The sequence below is a fragment of the Panthera onca genome, chromosome B3, assembly GCF_046562875.1.
Source record: "Panthera onca isolate mPanOnc1 chromosome B3, mPanOnc1 haplotype 2, whole genome shotgun sequence".
NCBI lineage: Eukaryota > Metazoa > Chordata > Mammalia > Carnivora > Felidae > Panthera > Panthera onca.
Window position 1 is genome coordinate 135,780,712 of NC_138344.1, and position 24,555 is coordinate 135,805,266.

At 42.4% G+C, this 24,555-nt stretch overlaps 1 protein-coding gene across 10 annotated transcripts in view; it reads left to right on the plus strand.

The window, feature by feature from the left end:
- UNC79 (unc-79 subunit of NALCN channel complex) overlaps positions 1–24,555 on the plus strand; it is a 262,094-nt gene that overhangs the window by 180,788 nt on the left and 56,751 nt on the right. For 8 of the 10 annotated variants that reach the window (XM_060620631.2, XM_060620624.1, XM_060620627.1 and 5 more), the window contains 6 exons: positions 617–724; positions 4,019–4,135; positions 6,917–7,000; positions 12,260–12,362; positions 14,613–14,753; positions 17,592–17,630. In XM_060620631.2, coding sequence (XP_060476614.1) covers positions 617–724; positions 4,019–4,135; positions 6,917–7,000; positions 12,260–12,362; positions 14,613–14,753; positions 17,592–17,630 — 592 coding nt within the window. The remainder of the gene's footprint in view (positions 1–616; positions 725–4,018; positions 4,136–6,916; positions 7,001–12,259; positions 12,363–14,612; positions 14,754–17,591; positions 17,631–24,555) is intronic. The other 2 variants (XM_060620626.1, XM_060620634.1) reach the window with 1 other exon arrangement.

Genomic DNA, 24,555 nt, shown 5'->3' on the forward strand with positions numbered 1-24,555 from the left:
TACAATCTCTGCTCTGCAATACTTACAGCTTAGCAAAGGTTATAGACAAGTATATAGAGAATTCCATTATAGTGTGTTAAGTTTGGGGAAGGTTAAGGACAGGGTGTTCAGGGATTATGTAAGAGGATCACATGACCCATATTTTGGCTTGTATTTTTTGGGGGGAAGGGGGTATCTTGAAGATCTTCTGGAGGAAGAATTGTCTGTATAATTGAGATGTAGTTAGTGAGTAGGCTACTGCCAGGACAAAGTGGAATGGTGGAATGAACTGTAACCGTCTTTAGGTAGTGGATGAAAAGAAATTCAGTGCTGGAAAGGCTAAGTAACCTGCTTGAGGATATGCGGGAGGGGCATGCTTGGAGCTTTAACTCTGTAATTGCTCTGTTGTTAACCTCTGGGAGGCATATCCACAGATGCAGAGGGTAATGTGGAAGCAACTCTCCGGGGAATTTTGAAACCAGTGTGTATATAAAATTCTGTTAAAGTAATTAACGGGGCCAGAACATACAGAATGATTCGAATGGGTGTATTAAGCAAGAGGGAAAAGATATGGAAAAGGTTCTTGACCTTGCTTTTACTCAATATCCTGAGCTTTAAATAATGTTTCTGTTTGTAGATCCCTCTACTAAAGGACTTTCAACTTTGGAAATGCCACGAGAATCCTCATCTGCCCCAACATTAGAAGCAGGGGTGCCAGAAACAAGTAGCCATTCCTCAATATCAAGTAAGATTCCCTTTGGTGATCGCTTCACCTATACATTGATTTTGGAGCAATAACTACTGCATTGTTTTCAATTTTCACACTCCTGGTATTGGCGGGTTTTTTTTTTATACATGTTGTGTTAGCTTCCTGGGTGACAGACACTCTGCTGTAAGATCTCAGAGATCCTGAGGCATGGGCTCAGTTTCGTCAATATCTCAAGTGTTTGCTAAATCACTACGGTTACTGATTGGCCAAGAATCCTAATTTGTTACGGATTAATCACCGAATTTCATAATTAAATAAAATAAGAATTGTGTGTGACTAGCCTAAACCTAAGGCACGGAACTAGTTTTGGGATAAACGAAAAGCACTGTTTGTGACAGAATTTTACATTGAACACCTGTGTTCAATTTGAATCACTTCCATCACTGACACAATGTTATCTAAATTATCATAAAATAAATGTAGCAGATATACCATGATCCCGGTGTCATGATTGGATCTAGCCCTTTTGGATCTGAAAATACAAATGGCATGAAATTCTACAGGATCTGTAGGAGGCAACTGTTTTGAAACTGCCTTCTGTGGTCAGGTCCTAGATCTGGTCCTTGAAGAGCATGAGTTCCGTTGAGGTGACAGTAAAGTGTCCACCTGGCTCAGTGGGGCCAGTGAAGGGACTCTAGCATGGGAGGCTCTCAGCAGGAATCAGAGATACAGAGGTGCACTTCCTGCCAGCCCTCATGCCACGCGCTGGCCTATTTTGTGTTCCATGTGAACGCTGCCTGAGGAGCTGGTTAATTTTTCTCTGACTGACTTTTAAATGAGGATGATCCTGAAGACCAAATAAAGATCCTAACTTAAGTGCTGGACTGGTAGTATGGAACAGCCTCGTCATCTTCATTATTCATCCATTCATGCATTCGTTCATTCACTAACTATGTATTGTCTGCCAGGTGCCGGGCCCTGTGCTTGCGACTGAGGGTCAAAGGTGAATAAATAAGAGACACCCCTTGTTCAAGGATTTTATAGTCATAGTAGTAATAATAGCCACCATTTATTTGGTACTTTTGGCTGGGTGCTGTGCCAAATGGTTACACACATTGTTATCTTACTTAATCCTTACATCAGCCTCGCGTGGCAGGTGTTATTGACCCCATTTTATAGACCAGGAAACAGAGGCTACAGAGGCTAAGTGACTCACCTAAAGTCAGGTGGCTACTAAGTGATAGAGACAGGGATTGATGCTAGGTCTGTTTGATTTGCAAGTCCGTGCTCTTTTTTGGTATAACCCACTGCCTTAGAATAACTCAAATTCACTTATAATAGAGATTATAGAAATTCTAAGAAGGTGTTTTCAAGTGACAGTTACTTGCCCTTTTGGTAGCAGGGAAGGACAGCTGGTTCTGAATGTAATTGCTCTTTTGTCATGAAAGTCTGTTGATAACATAATAAAACGCCCACTTTTAAGCCCACATACTAAAATCATGCAAGTGTATTCTGTCTCCTCCTAATTTACATGAGTCATCTAAAAAAAAAAGAAGATAGCAAATTCTAATTAGAATTCCAAGTTGGGTATAAATTGGGATAGGGTGGCTAAGTCAGCTTGACTTGAGTGCTAGTTAAATGTGTCGTAAAATAAGTGTATCCACTGTCTCATGATCCTAACGTCATGACTGAGTCTGGCTTCTTTGGAGTTAGCATAGTGCCTCATTACGCTTGCACCTTCCTCCTCCTCTCCATTAAAAGCATGTATTAGATGGCTCTTGCTGGTGTGTTCTTGGAGGCATCATGCCAGGCACCCCACACACGGAGCTAAACGTTAAGGGTTTTTACTCTCAGGGAATTCTGCTGTCTTTACGAACAACTGAGAATTGGAGAAATTATGAAATCACTAGAGGTTTTAAGTCCTCTTTTGAGCATGCTAATTTTTAAATTGGTTAAGCCTTCTAGAAGATTTCTGCTTTTGTATTTTACCTGAAGCTGCACCATTTCCAGTGAGTCATAACATTGTAAATTCCGCCAGTCAACAAGAATCAGAGATTTCCCATGTTGGTGAATTTAGCTGACATGGATTCCAAGACACAAGAATTCCCATCACACCCCTCTCTCTGGATCAGTTTGCTAGATGATCCTTCTGTAGCTAACCATGCCGTGACTACCATGAATCAAACAGCATGCTAATTACATTCAAAATGTTATAATTGATTTCACATCTCACCAAGTTGCCGTCTTGGTATGGTGATTGTGAAGCCTGGGTATAACATTTAAAGCTTTCCAGGGGCCATCCACTCATCCCGGTTTCTACCATCCCCTTCTAGGGCCTGCAGTTCAGAACTTCGGTTTCTGAAATTGTCCTCATAAGAGAGTGAATAACCACATGCTCTCAAATGTCCAGGAGTTTGGGATCATGTAGAAAAGGCACACCACTGATTCTCTGCTTTTCTCACTGGGCTGGTGGCAGAGACCGATGGGGACACTGACAGAGGCATAGGAGGGTAGGAGGCAAGTTGCTTTTTCACTCAACAGTCTACTGGCAGAAGTGTTTTTTCATTGTTTTTCTGGTTTGGAAATGCTCATAACTTGACATTTCTTTGGTGGGGCATTTGTCAATGCTTAAATCGCAGGATAAAAATATTACCATTATTTTCTAAAACAAAGATGTGTACTGGAATACACCTGTGGAATGTGATTCGATTCACGTTTCCGAAACAGTAGGCAGAGGCTCACCCAGAGATTGAAACAGCATTGACTTTGGAGTCAGCATGTTTTGATTTTATGACCACCCCATTTGCTACTTGGTTCCCAAGTAACATAATTTCATTTGCTTCAATTTCCCTCTCTAAAAATTGGGGTTGATATGTGTCATTTTAGTCCAAAACATACATGTATACACATATATATGGGCACCTTACGGGGATATAATGGAGCCTTAAACTATGGACGCACAAGCTCCATTTTAAAAGAAGTTAAGCTTTAAATTCAAAGTAGTATTATATGCCTTAAATCCTTTCTGGAACAAGGCAGAGTGTACAAATGAAAAAGTAAATGAAAGTAACCACGTTGTTGCAACTGTAGGTATTCTACAGACTACAGATAAATGCTCATAGGCACTGTTTCTTTTTTTACTGAGGGAAGAAAGGCACCGGGAATAGCAATGTGCCTTAGTTTTTGCCTAGGACAAGAGCATACAATTTGCTGAACAATTACAAGTCGCCAATAAAGATTCAATTAAGATTCTATATGGATTTGTAGAGCCTTTGTGTGCTGTGGAAATTTATGCCCCCTAGTAATGATGTCCTAATTTCCTCCATATAGCTCAGTATAGGCAGATGAAAAGGGGATCCCTGGGAGCTCTAACAATGAGCCAGTTAATGAAGCGACAGCTGGAGCATCAGTCTAGCGCCCCCCATAACATCAGCAACTGGGACACTGGTGGGTCAAGCCTTTTCTTCTTGTTTTACCTCTCAGATCAGCTAATGCCACTTTCTGTGTGTCCCCTCTGCTCTCTCGTGTTAAGGATTAGATGTTTCTCTTGTGTTTTGTGGTTCAAATAATTTTTTTCTTTTAAACCTACGGTAATGAATAAGTCCATTTAAACTTTCCCAGTGCTCTAGAGCCACCTGTCTGTCCGTTTAGGCTGGTCCAACTCTTTCTCTTCTAAGACCCGGATTCCAGATATTAGGTTACCTATCTGGGGGTTAAACAATGTAAATGCCTATAGAAGGGAGTGGAATTATGATTTTATAATGCGGATTAACAAACAGAAACACCAGTTTACCAATATTCTCTATGTTGTAAAGTACCCCAAATAAGGGAATATTAGCACTAATACTGATACTAACAACATAGCTTAGCGATGTCATGATCCGCCGGTAGGTTTGGGAATATGAGCTCTGTACTTCAGTCAGCAGGGCCACCAGGTTGGACACCCTCATGCTTATATAGTGGCATTGCATCTAACCTCAATTTTAAAGTAAGAATTGGCTGCCATGACATGTCTATTTTAAACATGATCAGTCTGCATTTTCTAAACTTTGTTACCACGTTCCGAGCACGTACAACTTGCAAGCCTGCTCTTTTGAGTGCCTGCCTTTCGTGTTTCTCTTTTCTAATCACAGGGGCCATTTGAGTTACAAGATGACATATGTGAAAGCACTTTGCAACGTACATGCACTATGAAAGTGATACAGTTTATTACAGTGGTATGCTCTGGGGACCAACACCTGTACCAGACTATTTTCGTGTCTTGGTTTAGGACTTTCTGGCCATAGTTATATGAGATTATTATTTCAATATCCTTCCTTATGGCCGGGAATTATGTCTACAAAACCAAAATATTGACATACTGTCATTTTTTCAAAACTATAATCATCACATACATTTTATCTTATCTCCCCCACCCCCATCCATTGTTTTTTTCCAAAAAGGAGAGCTAGATAAATTAGGCCCCCACACCATACCCAAGCCTACATTTAACCAATAGTTTCAACTCTCCTGGCCTTTATAAGAGTTCTTAACATTTTAAAGGTTTCTTGTTTTATCTTCTTTTTGGTGGTAAGTGGTAGTGAAAAATGTAATGGCCCAAAGCCAACAGGCAAGAGAGACAAGGAGAAAGATAGGATAACCAGCCTTGACAGCTGACTGGGTCTAGGTGGGGTCTTTCTGTCCACACCAGAGAGGACTGTGTTTCTCTCTTTATTTATTTACTTTGAGAGTGAGGTGGGGGTGGTGGAGGGGCAGAGAGAGGGAGAGAGAGAGAGGGAATCCCACAGCGCAGAGCCCAATGTGGGGCTTGAACTCACGAACCATGAGATCATGACCTGAGCCAAAATCCAGACTCAGACGCTTAACTGACTGAGCCTCCCAGGTGCCCCTCTGTTTCTCCCTCTACTGAGATGAAACTATGTGATTAACTGAGAATGGAAGCATTTGTTTGGTTAGTTCTCTGATAATTTAATGCCTCCCCCACCCCCCACTTTTGGTAGGTTGAGCTGGGGCTCTGAAGATTATTTTACCATGCTTCTGTTTTCTGTAGCAAGTACCTCAGTCTAAGCTAACCATTCCAGATTCAGACTACAACTGCAACCTAGTTTGATTGACTTAGTGGAGTTATAAAAAGGCAAAAAGATCTCAATGTCAAACCCAAATTTTAATTTTAGAAAATCTACATGATGCCAAATAACCCACTTAACTGAATGTTTCCCATTCAGCCAAACTTCAGCCTTGTTCACATCACTCTGGCTTCTCACTTAATACTCACCATTGACATGCTGCCTGGATTTCTTTCACCCGTTTTCCTGGGCTTGTTCTCCATTCTCCAAGTTGGTTCTCTAGCCACCAAGTCCCACTGGAGCGTCATCTCAATGCGCCTGTTTTTATTAGTGCCACAAAAAGTTTTCCCCGCATCTAAGACCATGGGAGAATCGATGAATGTAGAGTTTGGTATTAGGTGGTGTGCCACTTTATACTACACGTGTCGGCTCAGTGACTCACTGGTCCCCAGAGGAACAAGTCTAATCATGTAGACACTGCGAAAGGCAGTCTAAAACCTGGGTCATGATCGATTCACCTCAGCATGCACCTGCTTCCTCGTTGAATACCTGCCTCTTCTCCATCCGTGCACATCCGATGGTTGCTTCTTTGTCTCATCTTTCATAGGAAACAAGTGTTCCGGAAGCACCACTTCTCCATTTCTTCCCCTGTTCCCTTCTTCCTGTTCCCCAGCCCTCAGTGAAACATCTGCCATGTCCTTGCTACCAGTTCCGCATGTTTTCTGTATGACTTTTCTGGCCATTGCCTCAAATGATCACTTATGTATTTACTGAGTTGCATAATACATTTATTTCATGGCTGTGACATTAGCCTTTCAGTTGGTTTTTTTTTTTTTTTTTCATTTCATATCAAGAGATGATAGTATCTGAGCTTTCTTGGCGAGGAGGTAGAAAATCTGCACTTTTTGGGGGGCAGTTTTAGATGCTCTCCTGCTTTTAATTGCACTTCATATACCTGAATGAAAGGTTTGTAGTGAAAGCCCAGACAACCCTCCCCTAACATCTAGGATGTTTCCTGTAAATATCAATAATCAACAATAACAATGACCAAAAAAAAAAAAAAAAAAAAAAAGGCCCCAAGAAATTATTTGTTAAATTCTCTGTGTTGTGAGTCGTGATAAATTGACCACACTGAAGACTGAAATGTTCTATTTATCCACAGAACAGATACAGCCCGGGAAACGCCAATGCAATGTGCCGATGTGCCTAAACCCTGACCTGGAGGGACAACCATTGAGAATGAGAGGTTAGTTGAGCTGTGGAATCTCAGACTGGATGAGCTGGAAGACACTGTGTATGTCAATCACCCGGTCCCCTAGCGGGGGCTGAAAGCTCTTCTTCAGCAGCTCCAGGGAGTGGATCCACCCTTTGCTAAAATACCTCCAGGGGCTGGGAATGCATGGTACCTCATCTTTGACCATTATCGACAGAAAGTTCTTCCTTAGGGTGACTTTCTAACCGTTGGGGCCACACAAAACAAGTCTAGTCTCTCACATAATTTTTCAGACATTTGAAAAGAGCCATGCATTGCGTATTCCCTCAATCTTCTCTAGACCACTGTCCCTGGGTCTTTTGGTATTCTTCTTAATACATGTCAGGTGTCTGTATTGTTGTGTAACTTCTCTGAACATGGTCTAGCTTATCTGTGTTCATTCTAGAATGCTGAGATCAGATCGCTTCTCGGCCTTTTGGGTAAGATCAAGTGTAGAATGCTGAGATCAGAGATGAATAGCTTCTTTGAAATCTGAAATTGGAAATTGCACCAAATACACACTGGGCTTTATGCTGCTCATAGGAGGAAGCTGAAGATAAATCTGTGCCAAGATCATCAGAATATGTATTTTCAAAATTCTTCTCATGGCTAGTTAATCATTACTTTCGTTCTTTTTCAATTCATAAAGCAAGGTTCACCATCATTTGTAAAACAAAAACAAAAACAAAAACAAAAACAAAAACAAATAAACAAATGAACTATGACCACATCTCTTAGCTAGCTCCTTAAATCAAGCAGACTTATTATTTAGGACCATATCACTCAGAACCATACCATTCTTCTAATTTTCCTTAGGAACGAGGAGACATTTATCTTTGGCATTTGCTAATATTCATTGGGCAATGAGTAGCAGTTTTAGCCCCTGTATGCGGTGAGACCCTTCTCACTTACGGGCCTAGGAAAAGCTTTTATGAACAGAAGTCAGGATGGTCAAACAACTCTGGTGCTTATCCACGGTCCAGTGACCAAGTTAGTAGCAGCAAAAACGGAATGAGGTCATGGGAACAAAGACAGAAAGTGAGTCTCTTTCCCAGTAAACTGAAGAAGTCCATTGATGTAGCTAAGGGACTGATGGGTACATGTGTGCTTTGAGACAAACCAACACCTTTATAATATCCCCTATCTCTAAGATTCCCAAAGGGGCTTTGGTCAAAATCTCCAACTTTGGGGCGCCTGGGTGGCGCAGTTGGTTAAGCGTCCGACTTCACCCAGGTCACGATCTCGCGGTCCGTGAGTTCGAGCCCCGCGTCAGGCTCTGGGCTGATGGCTCGGAGCCTGGAGCCTGTTTCCGATTCTGTGTCTCCCTCTCTCTCTGCCCCTCCCCCGTTCATGCTCTGTCTCTCTCTGTCCCAAAAATAAATTAAAAAAAAAAAAAAAAACGTTGAAAAAAAAAAAAAAATCTCCAGCTTTGGGTTTGGTCTTTGGAGGAAGTCTTCTCTTTATTCAAGTCTCTGAGAACCTTCTAGTTCTGTTCCCAGTTCCATATAGAGTGCACTTTGGGTATTCAGTAAGGGAACCATAGTGGTACTATCCAGAAGTATTGCCCACAACTGGGGGATAATGGGATTGCCTTTAATATTACAGACTTAGTTGTAACTCAGCTCTAACAAAAAGTAGCTGAGGTCTTATAGCTTCCTTTTATGGTTCCCACCTTCTTTTTATACATTAGTCTGCTCCCATATTATTAGCAATATTCAGAAATCCATTGATTCAGCTAATGTTGCCTTATGGGAGCCAGCACCCAATATCTTTTATAGATGACTGCCATAAATATTGCATGACATATTTTGTGTTGTCACGTGAATAAGCAACTTCACAATGCTATTGTCAAAAACACTAAAAATGCTATTGTCTTGGCATTTGTGTTGGGTAATAATTGGCTTGAAACCACCCACATGACTTTGATTCCATCCCTTTTCTTGAGTTGAATTGTGATTTCTATTTAATAGTAATTGGTAATAATCTTCTGAAAGCCTTCACTCAAGAGGTTTTTTTTTTCCTTTCTTTTTTTTTTTTATTATGAAATTTATTGTCAAGTTGGTTTCCATACAACACCCAGTGCTCATCCCAACAGGTGCCCTCCTCAATACCCATCACCCACCCACCCCTCCCTCCCACCCCCCATAAACCCTCAGTTTGTTCTCAGTTTTTAGGAGTCTCTTATGTTTTGGCTCCCTCCCTCTCTAACCATTTTGTTTTCTTCCCCTCCCCCATGGTCTTTTGTTCAATTTCTCATTCCTAGTAAAACTGTGTATATATCACCATCTTGTGGGCTGAATTTTTCTACTTTTAGCACAGGCATTTTGGCATCTGGTAGGCATGGCTGTCAATGTCTAAGAAATGTGGAATATTGGACTTCAACCTTCTGTGTTTTGGTTACTTGAAGTGACTTTGTGCTGTTTACCTTAGTGTTTAATGATCAATCATGCCACCTTTTATCTTGGCCCAGTTCTTGCCTTTTCTATTTTCCATCAGTTTATAGTTATGCTACAATCATAAATACCGTTGCTTCAACTCAAAGCACCATCGTGATGAGAACAACTGGAGATCCTTTTTAATGATACACTTGAGTACAGGTAGGAACGAATGTTACTCAGAAATAGCTGTTAAATATCATAGTAAAATTAGATGCCCATGAGGGACATTTGGAAGTGACATAAAGATGCTTTTAGAATGAAATATGGCCTTTTGTAGCAACATGGATGGAACTGGAGAGTGTGATGCTAAGTGAAATAAGCCATACAGAGAAAGACAGATACCATATGGTTTCACTCTTATGTGGATCCTGAGAAACATAACAGAAACCCATGGGGGAGGGGAAGGAAAAAAAAAAAAAAAAAAAGAGGTTAGAGTGGGAGAGAGCCAAAGCATAAGAGACTGTTAAAAACTGAGAACAAACTGAGGGTTGATGGGGGGTGGGAGGGAGGGGAGGGTGGGTGATGGGTATCGAGGAGGGCACCTTTTGGGATGAGCACTGGGTGTTGTACGGAAACCAATTTGACAGTAAATTTCATATATTAAAAAAAAAATAAAAATTAAATAAAAATTAAAATTTAAAAAAAAAAAAAGATGCTTTTAGATACTTTCCTTTGCTGTTTGGGTCTACAGGGCCTCCTGCTTCTCATAAACACACTTTGTAGCCTTTGATCAGGTAAGGGAGTCTGTACAGTGTGGAAGCATCTTGATTCTTCAGAGGCTTCAATGCCCTTTTTCTTTTTCTCCCTCATATTGAAATACATTGCCTACTTCACTAGGTCTCTAAAATTTTTACGTTATTTCTTTTCAAAACCAGTTCCCTGAATCATTATTTTTCTCCTATTTATGGGAAGATCATACAATTTTGTTTTGTTTTTCAGCACTGAATTACCAATTCTTGATGAGAAACCATTTATTTATTTTTGTAAATGGATCAGTTATTTAATCAGGTTCTTTGTAAGAAATTTAGAACACCGATTTGTGAGGATAAACTCCATTTGTGAAAGAAAACACAGAAACACAGACTGGAGGTAGCCCTAAAACTGAGGAACAGCTTTGGTTTTTGGCAGAATTTGCGAGTCCGCAGCTTTCTGGGTCAACCTTGCGCTGCCCTATAACCTTGTATTTCTCTTCCTCCGTGTCGAAGATCTCCCCTTCCTGGTGTTGGGTTTATGCAGCTTCTTCTTGAAGTAAGCTTCAATGAAACGTTTTGGAATTTTCACACTGCTGATACCAATTTTGGTGGAGGTGGTGATGACAAATTTCTGGTATGTTCCATGCAGAGGAACTTTGATGGAGGTCCAGAGGTCCAGTCACAAATACCAAGTCACTGCTCAGTTGCTTCAGGAAAACCACCCTCTTCCTCTGTGGTGTCCACTGAGGATGATCAAGAAGGTCTCAGGAGTGATTCTAGCTCACAGTTTCCTCATGTACTGACTGAAAGGGGTTTTGCTGTGGCTCGACAGCTTTTGAGGCACATCTTCAGTAGGATAATACCTAGGCATTTGGTGAAGTTTAACCACTCGGGTACCACTATTCTTGTCACCACTGACTGGTTTTGTAACAACAGCAAGAGCCTTCTCATTCTTTTTCTTTTCAACCCTAGACTTAGTTGCTGAATACTTCCTTTTGTATGTGGTATTTCTGGAATACATAGCTGATCAGGAATATCTTCCAACTCCTCTGACTAGGACAGGGCTTCCCCGTCTTTGGCGTTTTAGTCTTGCCACCTAGCCCTTCTTAACCTTGCCACCAGCATCAGCCTCCTTGCTTCAGGTTTCTTCTTCTTAGTATCTGGCTTCTCAGCTTTTGCATCCGCCATCTTACGGACGGGAAAGAAGAGAAATAGATTCTTTAATGACCCTTGAGATTTTCTGCATTCTTTGCTGTCTGAAAAACTCTTGAGTCCCAGTTATCAGTCTGCAGAACGTGACGTTATCCTGGATTGTTCCTTTGAGATTCTTCTTGGAGTGCCTCGTTTCCACTGTTCCTGGAGAATCAGTCCAGCCCTGGTGGTTTCCTTAATAGAGAATGGTCAGCTGGCTCTTTAGATGCACTTATCACTAGAGCACGTTGCCAAGATTCCTGTCTTAGATTTCTTTGAAGGCATCAAAACCCAAAGTTTTAAACTCCGGTATTTATTAGCTGAAGTCACTGGATGATTCCTTCAAAACACTTGATATTTCACTCATAAATATTTCAGTTTGAAAAATGAAGTCTTTTGCTTCAGGGCTTATGATACTAATTTCCAAAGTAGAAAGCTGTTCTGATATTTGATAGCTCAAACACCTCCCCTTACTTAAGTAGAGTTCTGGGATCTTATTCTCTTCTCAAATTGGCAGCATTTTAGGGTTGGTACACATTTGTAATTCGGGAAATGTAGGATCATAAGGACATCTTCCCTTTATGCCTAGAAAATAAGGGCTGTAACTCATTTGAGGGTGCCCTTGAATAGATTTCCCCCTTTTTCCACTTTCGTCTTCGTCCCCTGTTGGTACACCTGAGCTCTTTCTGATGTCCTCCAAGTCAGAAGGCAAAGGGAGAGCTAGGAGTCTAGCTCTTGAAATCCTACAAACAGAAACAAATCGCAGTCTTTCTTGAATTCATTTTACCTTTGAGGGTTTACCACAATGCAGTGTTGCTGATCATGTCACATCCCGTGTGATCTTGGGAAGATTTCTAAGAGGAGGATGGGGCTTTTCCCGGCCCCCAGAAACAGACCTTTATTCACCAGGTGTCTCATTGCTGCTCACCCAGGTGCCACGAAATCCAGCCTGCTGTCAGCGCCCAGCATCGTCAGTATGTTTGTGCCGGCACCCGAAGAATTCACGGACGAGCAGCCGACGGTGATGACAGACAAGTAAGCTCACACAGTCATTCCGCTCCCCGTGTTTACAGAGTCTGATAGTTCGCTCACCATGGTTGTGAGAAAGCACCAGAGGAGTCATGCAGTGCTTTACGTCATAACGTGTTCTTCAACTGACCATAGCCACAAGTGTTCATATGCACTTGTTGTTTCAGAAACGTAGTCTCATTGCACGGACAGGATCTGTTTCTGCCAGGGCACGTTCCTTTTCAGTCTGGACAAAAATGCAAATAATATCCACTTACTGATTATTAGAAGGTTCAGATTGTTAGGATCGGACTCAGTTTGAGACTTGATTCTTATTCCCATCCTGCCAGCAGCATCCTTTCTCTGAATCCCAAACTAGTAAGGTCACCTCTCAGTTTGTCGGCCTTCAATATCCCCAGATCTTTTCTGGGATAAAGTGCAAATGCCTTTGATCATAATAAAGGCCCTTTAGATTGTGAAGGTACGGCCTTACCACTCCTGACCGGGAGCTCTTTCCCCAGCCCCCTCCCCTTCTCCAGAGCATGCCTGATGTGTTCTCCCGTCTGTGATTACATAGGTGCCCTTCTCTCTGGACTTTCTGTGCCTGGTGAACAACTATTCATGCCTCAGGACCCAGCTAAAGGCAAAGTGTCCCTGACTGCACAAGGCAGAATTCATCATACCATTGTCCTAATCTCCATAGTATTTACTACATCTCTCTATTCTACTGCTTACCACATTGTATTTTGATTATTTAGTTGCTTATACACATGGGTTCTTTAATTGAGTAGGAGTCCCTTAGGGGCCTGGGACTCTTTCTTCTGTATTTTATACTCTAAGCTCCCTATACCTTGCCTGGCACACAGGTGCCTGTTCAGTGAGTATGGTAAAGAATAAGACTTGCAGGATTCCAAGTTTGGTGGCATGTCGGGTAGGTTGGGATAAAGGGAGGAAGAGTGTGTGTTGTCAGGGGCCGGCGTGAAGATCCGTGCAGCTGGCCACAGCCAGCGGTCATTACTGAAGAAGTGAAGGTGTCCACCGTGAAGAGCTGCCTTGGGATGTCCACGTGGGGAGCACCTCGCTGCGAGAGGAGGGCTCTTCTTGGCTCCTCCTTTGGTACAATGTCCCCATTTGTGTACTCCTCCATGTCCCAATCTTTGTGTGCACTCTGTTTCTCTTCTTTCTCAGTTCCAAATGTGAATCCTCTATTTTTAAAAAGGTCCGTTTGCCAGGGACTTCATGATTTAATTTTTTTTTTTTTTTACGTTTATTTATTTTTGAGAGACAGAGTGAGACAGAGCGTGGGTGGAGGAGGGGCAGAGAGAGAAGGAGATACAGAATCTGAAGCAGGCCCCAGGCTCTGAGCTGTCAGCACAGAGCCCGACTCAGGGCTCGAACTCACAAACCGTGGGATCATGACCTGAGCCGAAGTTGGACACTTAACTGACTGAGCCACCCAGGCGCCTCCAGGGACTTCATATATATAGTTTGCATTTAGGAAGTTCCTAAATAAGTTTGTGCTAGTGATTGTGCTCTAGTTCACTCGCTCTTCCCAGGAGACTTTCCCCTTCACTTTGTAAAGCTGACTAGCTGTGGCTGAATAGAAGGGCTGTGGCTTTGGTTGAGATGAACTAAATTGAACCTACATTAGACACTACAAAGAGCAATAAGTTGGAAGGCACGTAGGAGCAGGGCCATTGTGTTTTTACACACTACACTGAGTAGGCGTGGGGAGCTCGTAAGGCTAATCTAAGTGAGTGGTAGAGAAGAGACTATGATCCAGACTCCCCAGGTTTTCTAGAGTGTTCTCTTGGCTTAACCCCCCTATCTTGCCTCCACAAATGGGACATTTTTCAAGCTGACAGCTTAGGAAAGCTTCCATTTTGTGCCTAAGGCATTTTTCTTTTCAACAGATGAAAAAAATATCTAGTCACTGACTATCTCTAGCAATAACTTTACATGCACGAAATTCCTCAACCAGAAGCTCCAAACTGTTATTCTGATTGGCACTCACTGTGGGCCAGATGCTTGTGAGTTGAATCTTTTCAGTGATTTAAAGAACCTTCCTGATTTCCGCCGTGTGTGCTGTTTCTGTGTCTACGGTGAGGGTGGCATTGGAGTCTACTATTGATTATGAGAGTGGGACCGCTTTAATTGGAGACTTTCAGGGACTTTGGGGACTTCTCCAAGACTCACCAGAAATGGCTGTATATACTTTGTTATGTCTTGGAAACATTGCCGGCTTTCGTGGACAGCGTTCCTCTGTTTTCTTTGCAGATGCCATGACTGTGGGGCCATTCTTGAAGAATATGACGAGGAAACCCTTGGGCTGGCCATTGTGGTCCTTTCCACATTCATTCACCTAAGCCCAGACTTGGCAGCCCCGTTGTTGCTGGATATAATGCAGTCTGTGGGAAGGTGAACATCACTTGTGTTTTCAGTGGGGGAAGGGGCCTTATTCAGTCTACAGCTTGAAATAAAAACGATCAGTTCAGAAGCAAAACATTCAGTAACCTTATAGGTGTTTGATATTTGTGGGATCAATGCAGACTAATTTTAAAAACTGAATGGACCAAACTTTTGATTGAATGCCCTAGCTGTGTTGGTCATGAGTCACAATGTCACTGTGTCAGAATAAAGCGAGAGGAAACTGCACTAAGAAAAGTCTAATATTTGTTGCCCTCAATGACTGCATAGGCTGGTGTGCAGAATAGTACTCAGAATTGTGCACAGTTCATGGTTAAACAGTTTACAAGTTTGAGATATTCTTATTAGATATTCTTTAGATATTATTATTTGTAAGATTTAGATATTATTATCTTTCTTTACCTAATTTAAGATGAGTTCTCAAGGCACTTTGAAATCTTGGAGCATTGTCACATGAGGGGAAGTTGGGAGTGTAGTTTCACACTTCTGACTCAGAAAAGGGAAGGATGCACATATTTTGGGCTGAAAGCCCCACTGAAGGGAGATTAAACTTAATCTACTTTGAGAATGTTCATGTTAAGAAAACTCCACTTAGTGGATAGGACTTTTGAAGAAAAGTGACGTGCTTCATGGATATAAGTGAAGTTCACATTCAGTGACAAATTGTAGTCCTAGCATGCACAGCTTATCGGAGAGGACCGGATTAAATTCTGCACGAATGTATTAAGTTTCTGGTGTGTGCTGGCACAAAGTCAGGTGCTGCAGGCTGTGGGCATTAGACCCAGCCCTTGCCCTGAAGCCCTTTATGGCTTAGTTGTTGAAGAGCTCAGTGATGTACGGAATAACTGAGGAGCCATACAAGATAGGATGTGATTAAGAGCTGTAACGAGTGGTGCACGTAGTTAAGTGCTATAGAAGTTCAGGCTGGAAAGAATTTCTTAGGGAAGGTCTCTATGGAGGAGGTAGGGAAAAACCAGGATTCTGCCAATTCCTGGTATTCGAGGCAGGGAAAGAACATAAATTGTAATGGAGCTAAAAGTTGGTCTTTTTTTTCTTTTTAAGAAGAAATGCTGATTTCAAATGAAAGACAAACAGGAAAGCATTAAAAAACCCCTCAACCCTTAACATTCCTTCCCCAGATTTTTCCGTAGTGTCCTTAGGAAGTGTATATCCTTAGGAGATGGTAAAACTATTGTGCCTCTGATACCTAGAAATAGCCAGTGTGCAGTGATGAACAGTGGGTGATAGATAGATAAGAAAAGATGAGTTAATCTCATTTACGTCCTTGATTTTAACCTAATCATAGCAATTATGGAACAAATGTACCAGCTGTGGAATTGAGAGTTTTTATTTATGCAAGGTCATGGTTCTTACCATCAGTACTTTTCAGATGTAGGTCAGATAGCATTATTGGTCTGATCTGTTATCATCTCCTTGAAATAGCTGGTCTAAGTTGTAAATGATATATAGAGGGGTTTTATTTCATTTTTGTTTAACATAAATGAGAATAAACCATGTTCAAGCATTGCCAGCTGCTGGATGTAAAGATGTGAGCTTTGAAGGTAAGTGAAGGAAAAACAGTAGCAGATATATTTTTACCTGCTTGCATATACATATATTTAAATCTCTACCTCCTTTGGGTAGACTAGCAGGAGACAGGGTAGGGGGGAGGAGCACTTAAAGCAGCTGCCACAGTCCTTAGCAACCTAAGCCTGATCTCCAAACCTACCAGGAAATGGATTCAGTCGTCACCTGATTCAGGGCTTCCTTGCATGCCTTAATTCCAGATGAGGTAATGTGGATTTACGAACACTTAGTTTATTTGTGTTAGTCCCACAGGAACTATTCCCAGGGTGTTCTAAGAGTATGTAAGCTCAGCATTTATCACCCAAGGCTGTCTGTGATTCTGTAGCTGGCTCTCTACTTAGTTCCCCCTTAAAATTTACCCACCCCCCTTTTTTTAGATATAGCCATCAAGATTGCATTTGCTGCACCCTTAATGACGGTTTATTTGATTTGCCAGCGCTTATTGATTCGTTGTAGTGTCATTAAGCAAAGCAACGGGGAGCGGTGTCTTGTGTTAGTGGTTGCTAGACCCTCCTCTCCAGATGCATTCTTGCCTGGGCGCTCTCTTGTGGTCTTAAATACATCAACTCTTTAGCATCTCCTCATTTGTTTCTTCAATGTCTTACTGATGAAGACACGTTTTTCTAAACCCACCAATTTAGTGGGCTTAGACATTCTCTTTCTTACTATGCATATAGAAGATCTCCATGTGTATGAACCATATAATGACAAAAAATTACGTTACATATTGATTACTTAGTACATTTCTCTTCTCAATATGTCATTTAGTTGATTAATGACAGATTAGTTGACAGAGACCCCTATTGCCTGTTTTACTCTCTTAGAGAGGCTTTTATAGTTTGTGGTTAGTTTGTGGTTACGTTTCAGAGGTGGAACACAAAGAAATGAATTTTGAGTTAATATGTAAAGAGACAGACTGGGTCAAATGCTGTCCTGATTATCTGTCTAACCTGGCTGTAAAGGCCAATTTGTAGATTGGCCGGGTGATATATTAAACCAAATTTAACTCTGTGCATCTCCGTGGAAACATCTGATTTGGTGCAGAAAGCAGGTCTCAGGAACTGGGCTAAGCTGAACCCGGGAGACTGACCACCACGTGGCTCTGTCCAGAAGCAGGGGAATTGCCAACAGTTTTTCTTGTCTCCCCATCTGAACTGGGGCCACAATGGGTCCTACTGCAGTACTCATACATTTCGCCATGAAAACTTAAGATATTCATGTAACTCTGTTTGCTTTTCCTAGATTGGCATCCAGCACTACTTTTTCCAATCAAGCAGAAAGGTAAGGTGCCAAAGTGAGCCCAAATCTCACGTTCTTTTTGTCCCCTGTGCATGTTCATCCTGTTTCTAAAACACCAGAGGGTGTACCACAGAGGGAATATTGTTAGGTTCACTGCAGCCCCAGAGAGCATTCATTCATTTTCTGTGCATGCCTTTATTCATTCATTCGTTCATTCACCCACTCATGCATTCACCCATTTAATTTTATTATTTATTTATTTTTTCATGCATGCACTCATTTTAGTCAACAGTACTTATTTTAGGTCCACTCTGTAGCAGGCACTGTGCCAGGTACTTAGGTTGCAACTCGGGGCAAAAGTGACATGATTCCTTTCCTTGTGGGGCCTACAGTCTGCCTGGGAGGTGAACAAGAAGAAAATATTTGCTCAGATGTATGATTGTTAACAGTGCTTAGTGCTATGAACAAAAAGTATGGGGAGACCATATAACATTCAGTTATTCAGTAAATACTTATGGAGTGACCACTAGGAACTGAGGGCACCAGTTAACTAAACAGCGAAGCCTGGTTCTCCTGGAACTTCTGCTCCAGTTGAGGAGGCAGACAATAAGCAAATTAACAAACAAAAAAACTGATCATGTAACTTAGTATCATTCAGTGCTAAATGCTATGAAAAATAATCAGTTAAGTCTAGGAGATAGAGAACAACCAGAGGTGGTATTTTGGATGTAGTAACAGTCAAGAACAGCCTCTTTAAGGAAGTGGTATTCAAACAAAACCTGAAAAAGGGGGAGAGTGATCCAGGTGGCAACTTATAGAATGTTCCAGACAGAGGAAACAGCAAATGCAAAAGTGTAAGTCAGGAAAGTGCCCAGGATATTTGGGGAACAAGACTAAGGCAGGCTGGATCAGAGTGAGTGGGGAGAAGGGGTAGGAGAGGAGATGGACGAGGTGACGGTGAGGCTGGCCGGGTAGGACCCAGGAGGTCATTGTAAGGAGTTAGGACTTTAACTGGGAGAAACAGGGAGTGGGGAGGGGGGGAGGCGGGGCGCGGGTGCGACATGACTTAACTTGTGTTTTGAAAAGACCACTCCAGCTTCTGTGTTGAAAATAGGTCATGCATGGGGCGCCTGGGTGGCTTGGTCGGTTGAGCGTCCGACTTCGGCTCAGGTCATGATCTCACGGTCCGTGAGTTCGAGCCCCGCGTCAGGCTCTGGGCTGACAGCTCAGAGCCTGGAGCCTGTTTCAGATTCTGTGTCTCCCTCTCTCTCTGCCCCTCCCGTGTTCATGCTCTGTCTCTTTCTGTCTCAAAAATAAATAAACGTTAAAAAAAAAAAAAAAGAAAATAGGTAATGCAGGAAAGCGGGTCAGGGGTGGAAACAGAGGAGCCAGTGTGGAGCCCATTTCAGTGGTGCAGGTGCAAGCTAATAAAGTGAGAAGAGGTCCCATTAAGGATATATTCAGGAAATGTTCTTCAAGTCAAGCCAACAGAATTCACTGATAGACTGGATGTTGGGTGTGAGAGAAAGAGAGAAGGCAAGAATGACTCCTAGGTTCTGGTCCAAACAGTTGGGTAGATGTCTGTGCCGTTTACTGAGATGGGAGATGGGTGGGTGTATATGAGGCAGAGCTGAGGTAGTCTAGGTAATGGGAGGAAGGGAGGAGAGACAGGCTTCCCTTAAGGAGCGATGTTTAAACTAAGATCTGATTGTTTCCTTTGCAGTGCAGAAGCTTTTTATCTTCATGAGGTCCCAATAGTTCATTTTTGCTTTTAGTTCCTTTGCCTTTGGGGATGTGTCGAGTAAGAGATTGCTACGGCTGAGGTCAGAGAGGTCTTTTCCTGCTTTCTCCTCCAGGGTTTTGATGGTTTCCTGTCTCACATTCAGGTCCTTTATCCATTTTGAGTTTATTTTTCTGAATGGTGTAAGAAAGTGGTCTAGTTTCATTCTTCTGCTTGTTGCTGCCCAGTTCTCCCAGCACCATTTGTTAAAGAGACTGTCTTTTTTCCATTGGATATTCTTTCCTGCTTTGTCAAAGATTAGTTGGCCATACTTTTTGTGGGTCCAATTCTAGAGTCTATTCCATTGGTCTGTGTCTGTTTTTGTGCCAATACCATGCTGTCTTGATGGTTACAGTTTTGTAGTAGAGGCTAAAGTCTGGGATTGTGATGCCTCCTGCTTTGGTCTTCTGCAATATTACTTTGGCTGTTCAGGGTCTTTTGTGGTTCCATACAAATTTTAGGATTGCTTGTTCTAGCTTCGAGAAGAATGCTGGTGCAATTTTGATTTGGATTGCATTGAATGTGTAGATTGCTTTGGGTAGTATTGACATTTTAACAAAGATGGCGGCGTAAGAGGACACTGGGCTCACCGCGTGTCCTGCTGATCACTTAGATTCCACCTACACCTGCCTAAATAACCCAGAAAACCGCCAGAAGACTAGCAGGACGGATTCTCCAGAGCCAAGTGCAGAGGAGAGGCCCACGGAAGAGGGTAGGAAGGATGAGAGGTGGTGCGCACTGCACGGACTGGCGGGAGGGAGCCGGGGTGGAGGGGCAGCCTGCCGGCCAAGCAGAGCCCCCGAGTCTGGCTGGCAAAAGCGGAGGGGACGGACGGAGTGTGTTCCGACAGCAAGCGCGACTTAGTGTCTGGGAGGTCAAAAGTTAACAGCTCTGCTCGGAAAGCGGGAAGGCTGGAGGACAAAGGGAGGGAGAGTTGCTGAGCCCCCGGACTACAGAGCTCAGTCTGGCGGGGAACAAAGGCGCTCACCAGCGCCATCTCCCCCGCCCATCCCCCAGCCAAAACCCCAAAGGGAACCAGTTCCTGCCAGGGAACTTGCTTGCTCCTCGCAAATACCCAACGCGGTGCTTCTGCGGAGCCACCCCTCTGGCAGCGGGTCTGACTCCCTACCGCTGCCACAGGGCCCCTCCTGAAGTGGATCACCTAAGGAGAAGCGAGCTAAGCCTGCCCCTCCTGCCCCCGTGCACCTTGCCTACCCACCCCAGCTAATATGCCAGATCCCCAGCACCACAAGCCTGGCAGTGTGCAAGTAGCCCAGACGGGCCATGCCACCCCACAGTGAATCCCGCCCCTAGGAAAGGGGAAGAGAAGGCACACACCAGTCTGACTGTGGCCCCAGCGGTGGGCTGGGGGCAGACATCAGGGCTGACTGCGGCCCCGCCCACCAACTCCAGTTAGACACCACAGCACAGGGGAAGTGCCCTGCAGGTCCCCACCACTCCAGGGACTATCCAAAATGACCAAACGGAAGAATTCCCCTCAGAAGAATCTCCAGGAAATAACAACAGCCAATGAACTGATCAAAAAGGATTTAAATAATATAACACAAAGTGAATTTAGAATAATAGTCATAAAATTAATCGCTGGGCTTGAAAACAGTATAGAGGACAGCAGAGAATCTCTTGCCACAGAGATCAAGGGACTAAGGAACAGTCACGAGGAGCTGAAAAGCGCATTAAATGAAATGCAAAACAAAATGGAAATGACGACGGCTCGGGTTGAAGAGGCAGAGGAGAGAATAGGTGAACTAGAAGATAAAGTTATGGAAAAAGAGGAAGCTGAGAGAAAGAGAGATAAAAAAATCCAGGAGTATGAGGGGAAAATTAGAGAACTAAGTGATACACTAAAAAGAAATAATATACGCATAATTGGTATCCCAGAGGAGGAAGAGAGAGGGAAAGGTGCTGAAGGGGTATTTGAAGAAATAATAGCTGAGAACTTCCCTGAACTGGGGAAGGAAAAAGGCATTGAAATCCAAGAGGCACAGAGAACTCCCTTCAGACGTAACTTGAATCGATCTTCTGCACGACATTTTAACAATATTTGATCAACAAAACTAAAAGGCAATGAACGGAATGGGAAAAGATATTTGCAAATGACATATCAGACAAAGGGCTAGTATCCAAAATCTATAAAGAGCTCACCAAACTCCACACCCAAAAAACAAATAATCCAGTAAAGAGATGGGCAGAAAACATGAGTAGACACTTCTCTAAAGAAGACATCCAGATGGCCAACAGGCGCATGAAAAGATGCTCAATATCACTCCTCATCAGGGAAATACAAATCAAAACCACACTCAGATATCACCTCACGCCAGTCAGAGTGGCCAAAATGAAGAAATCAGGAGACTATAGACGCTGGTGAGGATGTGGAGACACGGGAACCTTCTCGCACTGTTGGTGGGAATGCAAACTGGTGCAGCCGCTCTGGAAAACAGTGTGGAGGTTCCTCAAAAAATTAAAAATAGATCTACCCTATGACCCAGCAATAGCACTGCTAGCAATTCACCCAAGGGATCCAGGAGTACTGATGCATAGGGGCACTTGTACCCCAATGTTTATAGTGGCACTTTCAACAATAGCCAAATTATGGAAAGAGCCTAAATGTCCATCAACTGGTGAATGGATAAAGAAATTGTGGCTTATATACACAATGGAATACTACGTGGCAATGAGAAAGAATGAAATATGGCCCTTTGTAGCAACGTGGATAGAACTGGAGAGTGTAATGCTAAGTGAAATAAGTCATACAGAGAAAGACAGATACCATATGTGTTCACTCTTGTGTGGATCCTGAGAAACTTAACAGAAGACCGTGGGGGAGGAGAAGGGGGAAAAAAAAAAGTTAGAGAGGGAGAGAGCCAAACCATAAGAGACTCCAGAATAAACTGAGGGTTGATGGGGGGTGGGGGATGGGCATTGAGGAGGGCACCTGTTGGGAGGAGCACTGGGTGTTGTATGGAAACCAATTGGCAATAAATTTTATATTAAAAAAAATAAACTAAGATGTGAAAGAAATGAGTTGCGTTTAACCATGCAAATCGCTATGGAAAAAGCATGTGCACAGGTCTGAAGGTGGTGAAGAACAGATTGTGTAGGGAGAGTCACAGAAAGTCCAGTGTGGCTAGAGCACAGACATGTGAGCTCTTGCTGAGATTGGCTTGCCAGTGTATACGGGCTTATAAACCATATTAAATATCTTGGGCTTCCTACTAGCCGCAGTGGGAAGCTGCTGAAAGATTTTTATGCAGCAGGGGATGTGTGTGTGAAAGGCTACTTTGGCTGCAGTGGGGAGGAAGAACCAGAGGAGAGCAAGAGTGGGTACTGTGTGTGACTCTGGACACACTTAATCTCTCTGCTTTAGTTTTCTCATCTATAAAAGAGGGATACCAGTGCATAGCCTTGTTAGGTCACAGGGGTATGTGCTGTGAGGTCCCAGTGAAAGAGGATATGTGTTAGCATAACTGTACCGACCCCTACAACCATAAGACGGTGCTGTTGTTACTGTACTTCTGTAACTCTTGGTTTTAGGAATATTTGCTCCTCTTTTTTATGCTCCTTTATAGATTTTTTAAAACTTTTCCCCCCTAACATTTTCTTGTAAAAACTTAAATATACTGCAAAGTTGGAAGAACTTAATAGTGAACACTCATATATACCTGTCACCTAGATTCTACAATGAACATTTTACCCACTTTATCGTATATCCAACCATCCCTCTCTCCTTCTACCCACCCATCATCAATCTATTTTATTTTTGGATGCATTTCAAAGTCAATTTCAGATATTAGCATACTTCCCCCATATATCCTTCAGCAAAGTTATCACTGACTGAAGTTTGACTTTAAGATTTTTTTCCTTAGGGGCGCCTGGGTGGCTCAATCAGTTAAGCAATCGACTTCAACTCAGGTCATGCTCTCATGGTTTGTGGGTTCAAGCCCCGCGTCAGGCTCTGTGCTGACAGCTCAGAGCCTGGAGCCTGTTTCAGATTCTGTGTCTCCCTCTCTCTCTGACCCTCCCCGTTCATGCTCTGTCTCTCCCTGTCTCAAAAATAAATAAACGTTAAAAAAAATTTAAGATTTTTTTCCTTTGATGCAAAATTTACCTACTAGAGAGTATGCATATCTTACGTGTACATTTCACTGATTTTTGAAAATACATACCCCTGCATAACCTAAATCTCTGTCAAGATATAGAACATTACCATCACCCCCAGAAAGTCCCCTCATGCATCTTCCCAATTCCCACCCACATAAGCAAATACTAGCCTTACTTTTTTTTTCCACCATAGAGCTTTATATAAATGGAATCATACAGCTTGTGCTTCTTTGTGTCTGAGCTTTTTTACTTAGCATAACGTTTTTGAGATTCATCCATGTTGTTGCCTGTATCAGTAGTTTGTTTCTTTTTTTTACAGCTAAGTACTATCCCATACTTTATTTATTTATTCTCCTGTTGATGGACATTTGCATTGTTTCCAGTTTGGGGCTATTATAAATAAAGCTGTTGTGGCCATTATACAAGTCTCTTTGGAAACAAATGTTTTTATTTCTCTTAGATAAATACCCAGGAATGGAATTGTGGGGTTCCTGGATGGGTGTATGTTTTATTTTATAAGATACTAGCAGATCGTGTCTTTAAAGTGGTTGTGCCATTTTGGTATTCCCACCAGGATTGTATGAGACTTCTGGTTGTTTGACATCCTTACCAAAATTTGGTGGTGTTAGTCTTTTTAATCTTAACCATTCTGGTGGGTATCTTATTATACTTTAAATTTGCATTTCTCTGGTGACTAATGCTGTTGAGTATATTATCAAGTGCTCTTCAAGACCCTCTGTAAGTCTTCTTTTGTGAAGTGTCTGTTGGAATCTTTTGTACATGTTCAACTGGGTTGAGTTGTAGGACCTTTTTATATATCCTAAATACCAGTCCTTTATTAAATATGCCCTGAGAATATTTTCACCCACTCTGGTGCTTACTTGTTCCTTTTGTTAATATATTTTTTGGTGAGATGTTTTTAATTCAGGTGAAGACTACTGTGTTAAAATTTTTAAACAATTTATGACTATTTCTTCCTGTTGTCTTTGCCTGTCCTCAAATCAAGAAGATATTCTCCAGTATTTTCCTTTAAAAGTTTTATGGTGTAAGCATTTATATTTAGCATTT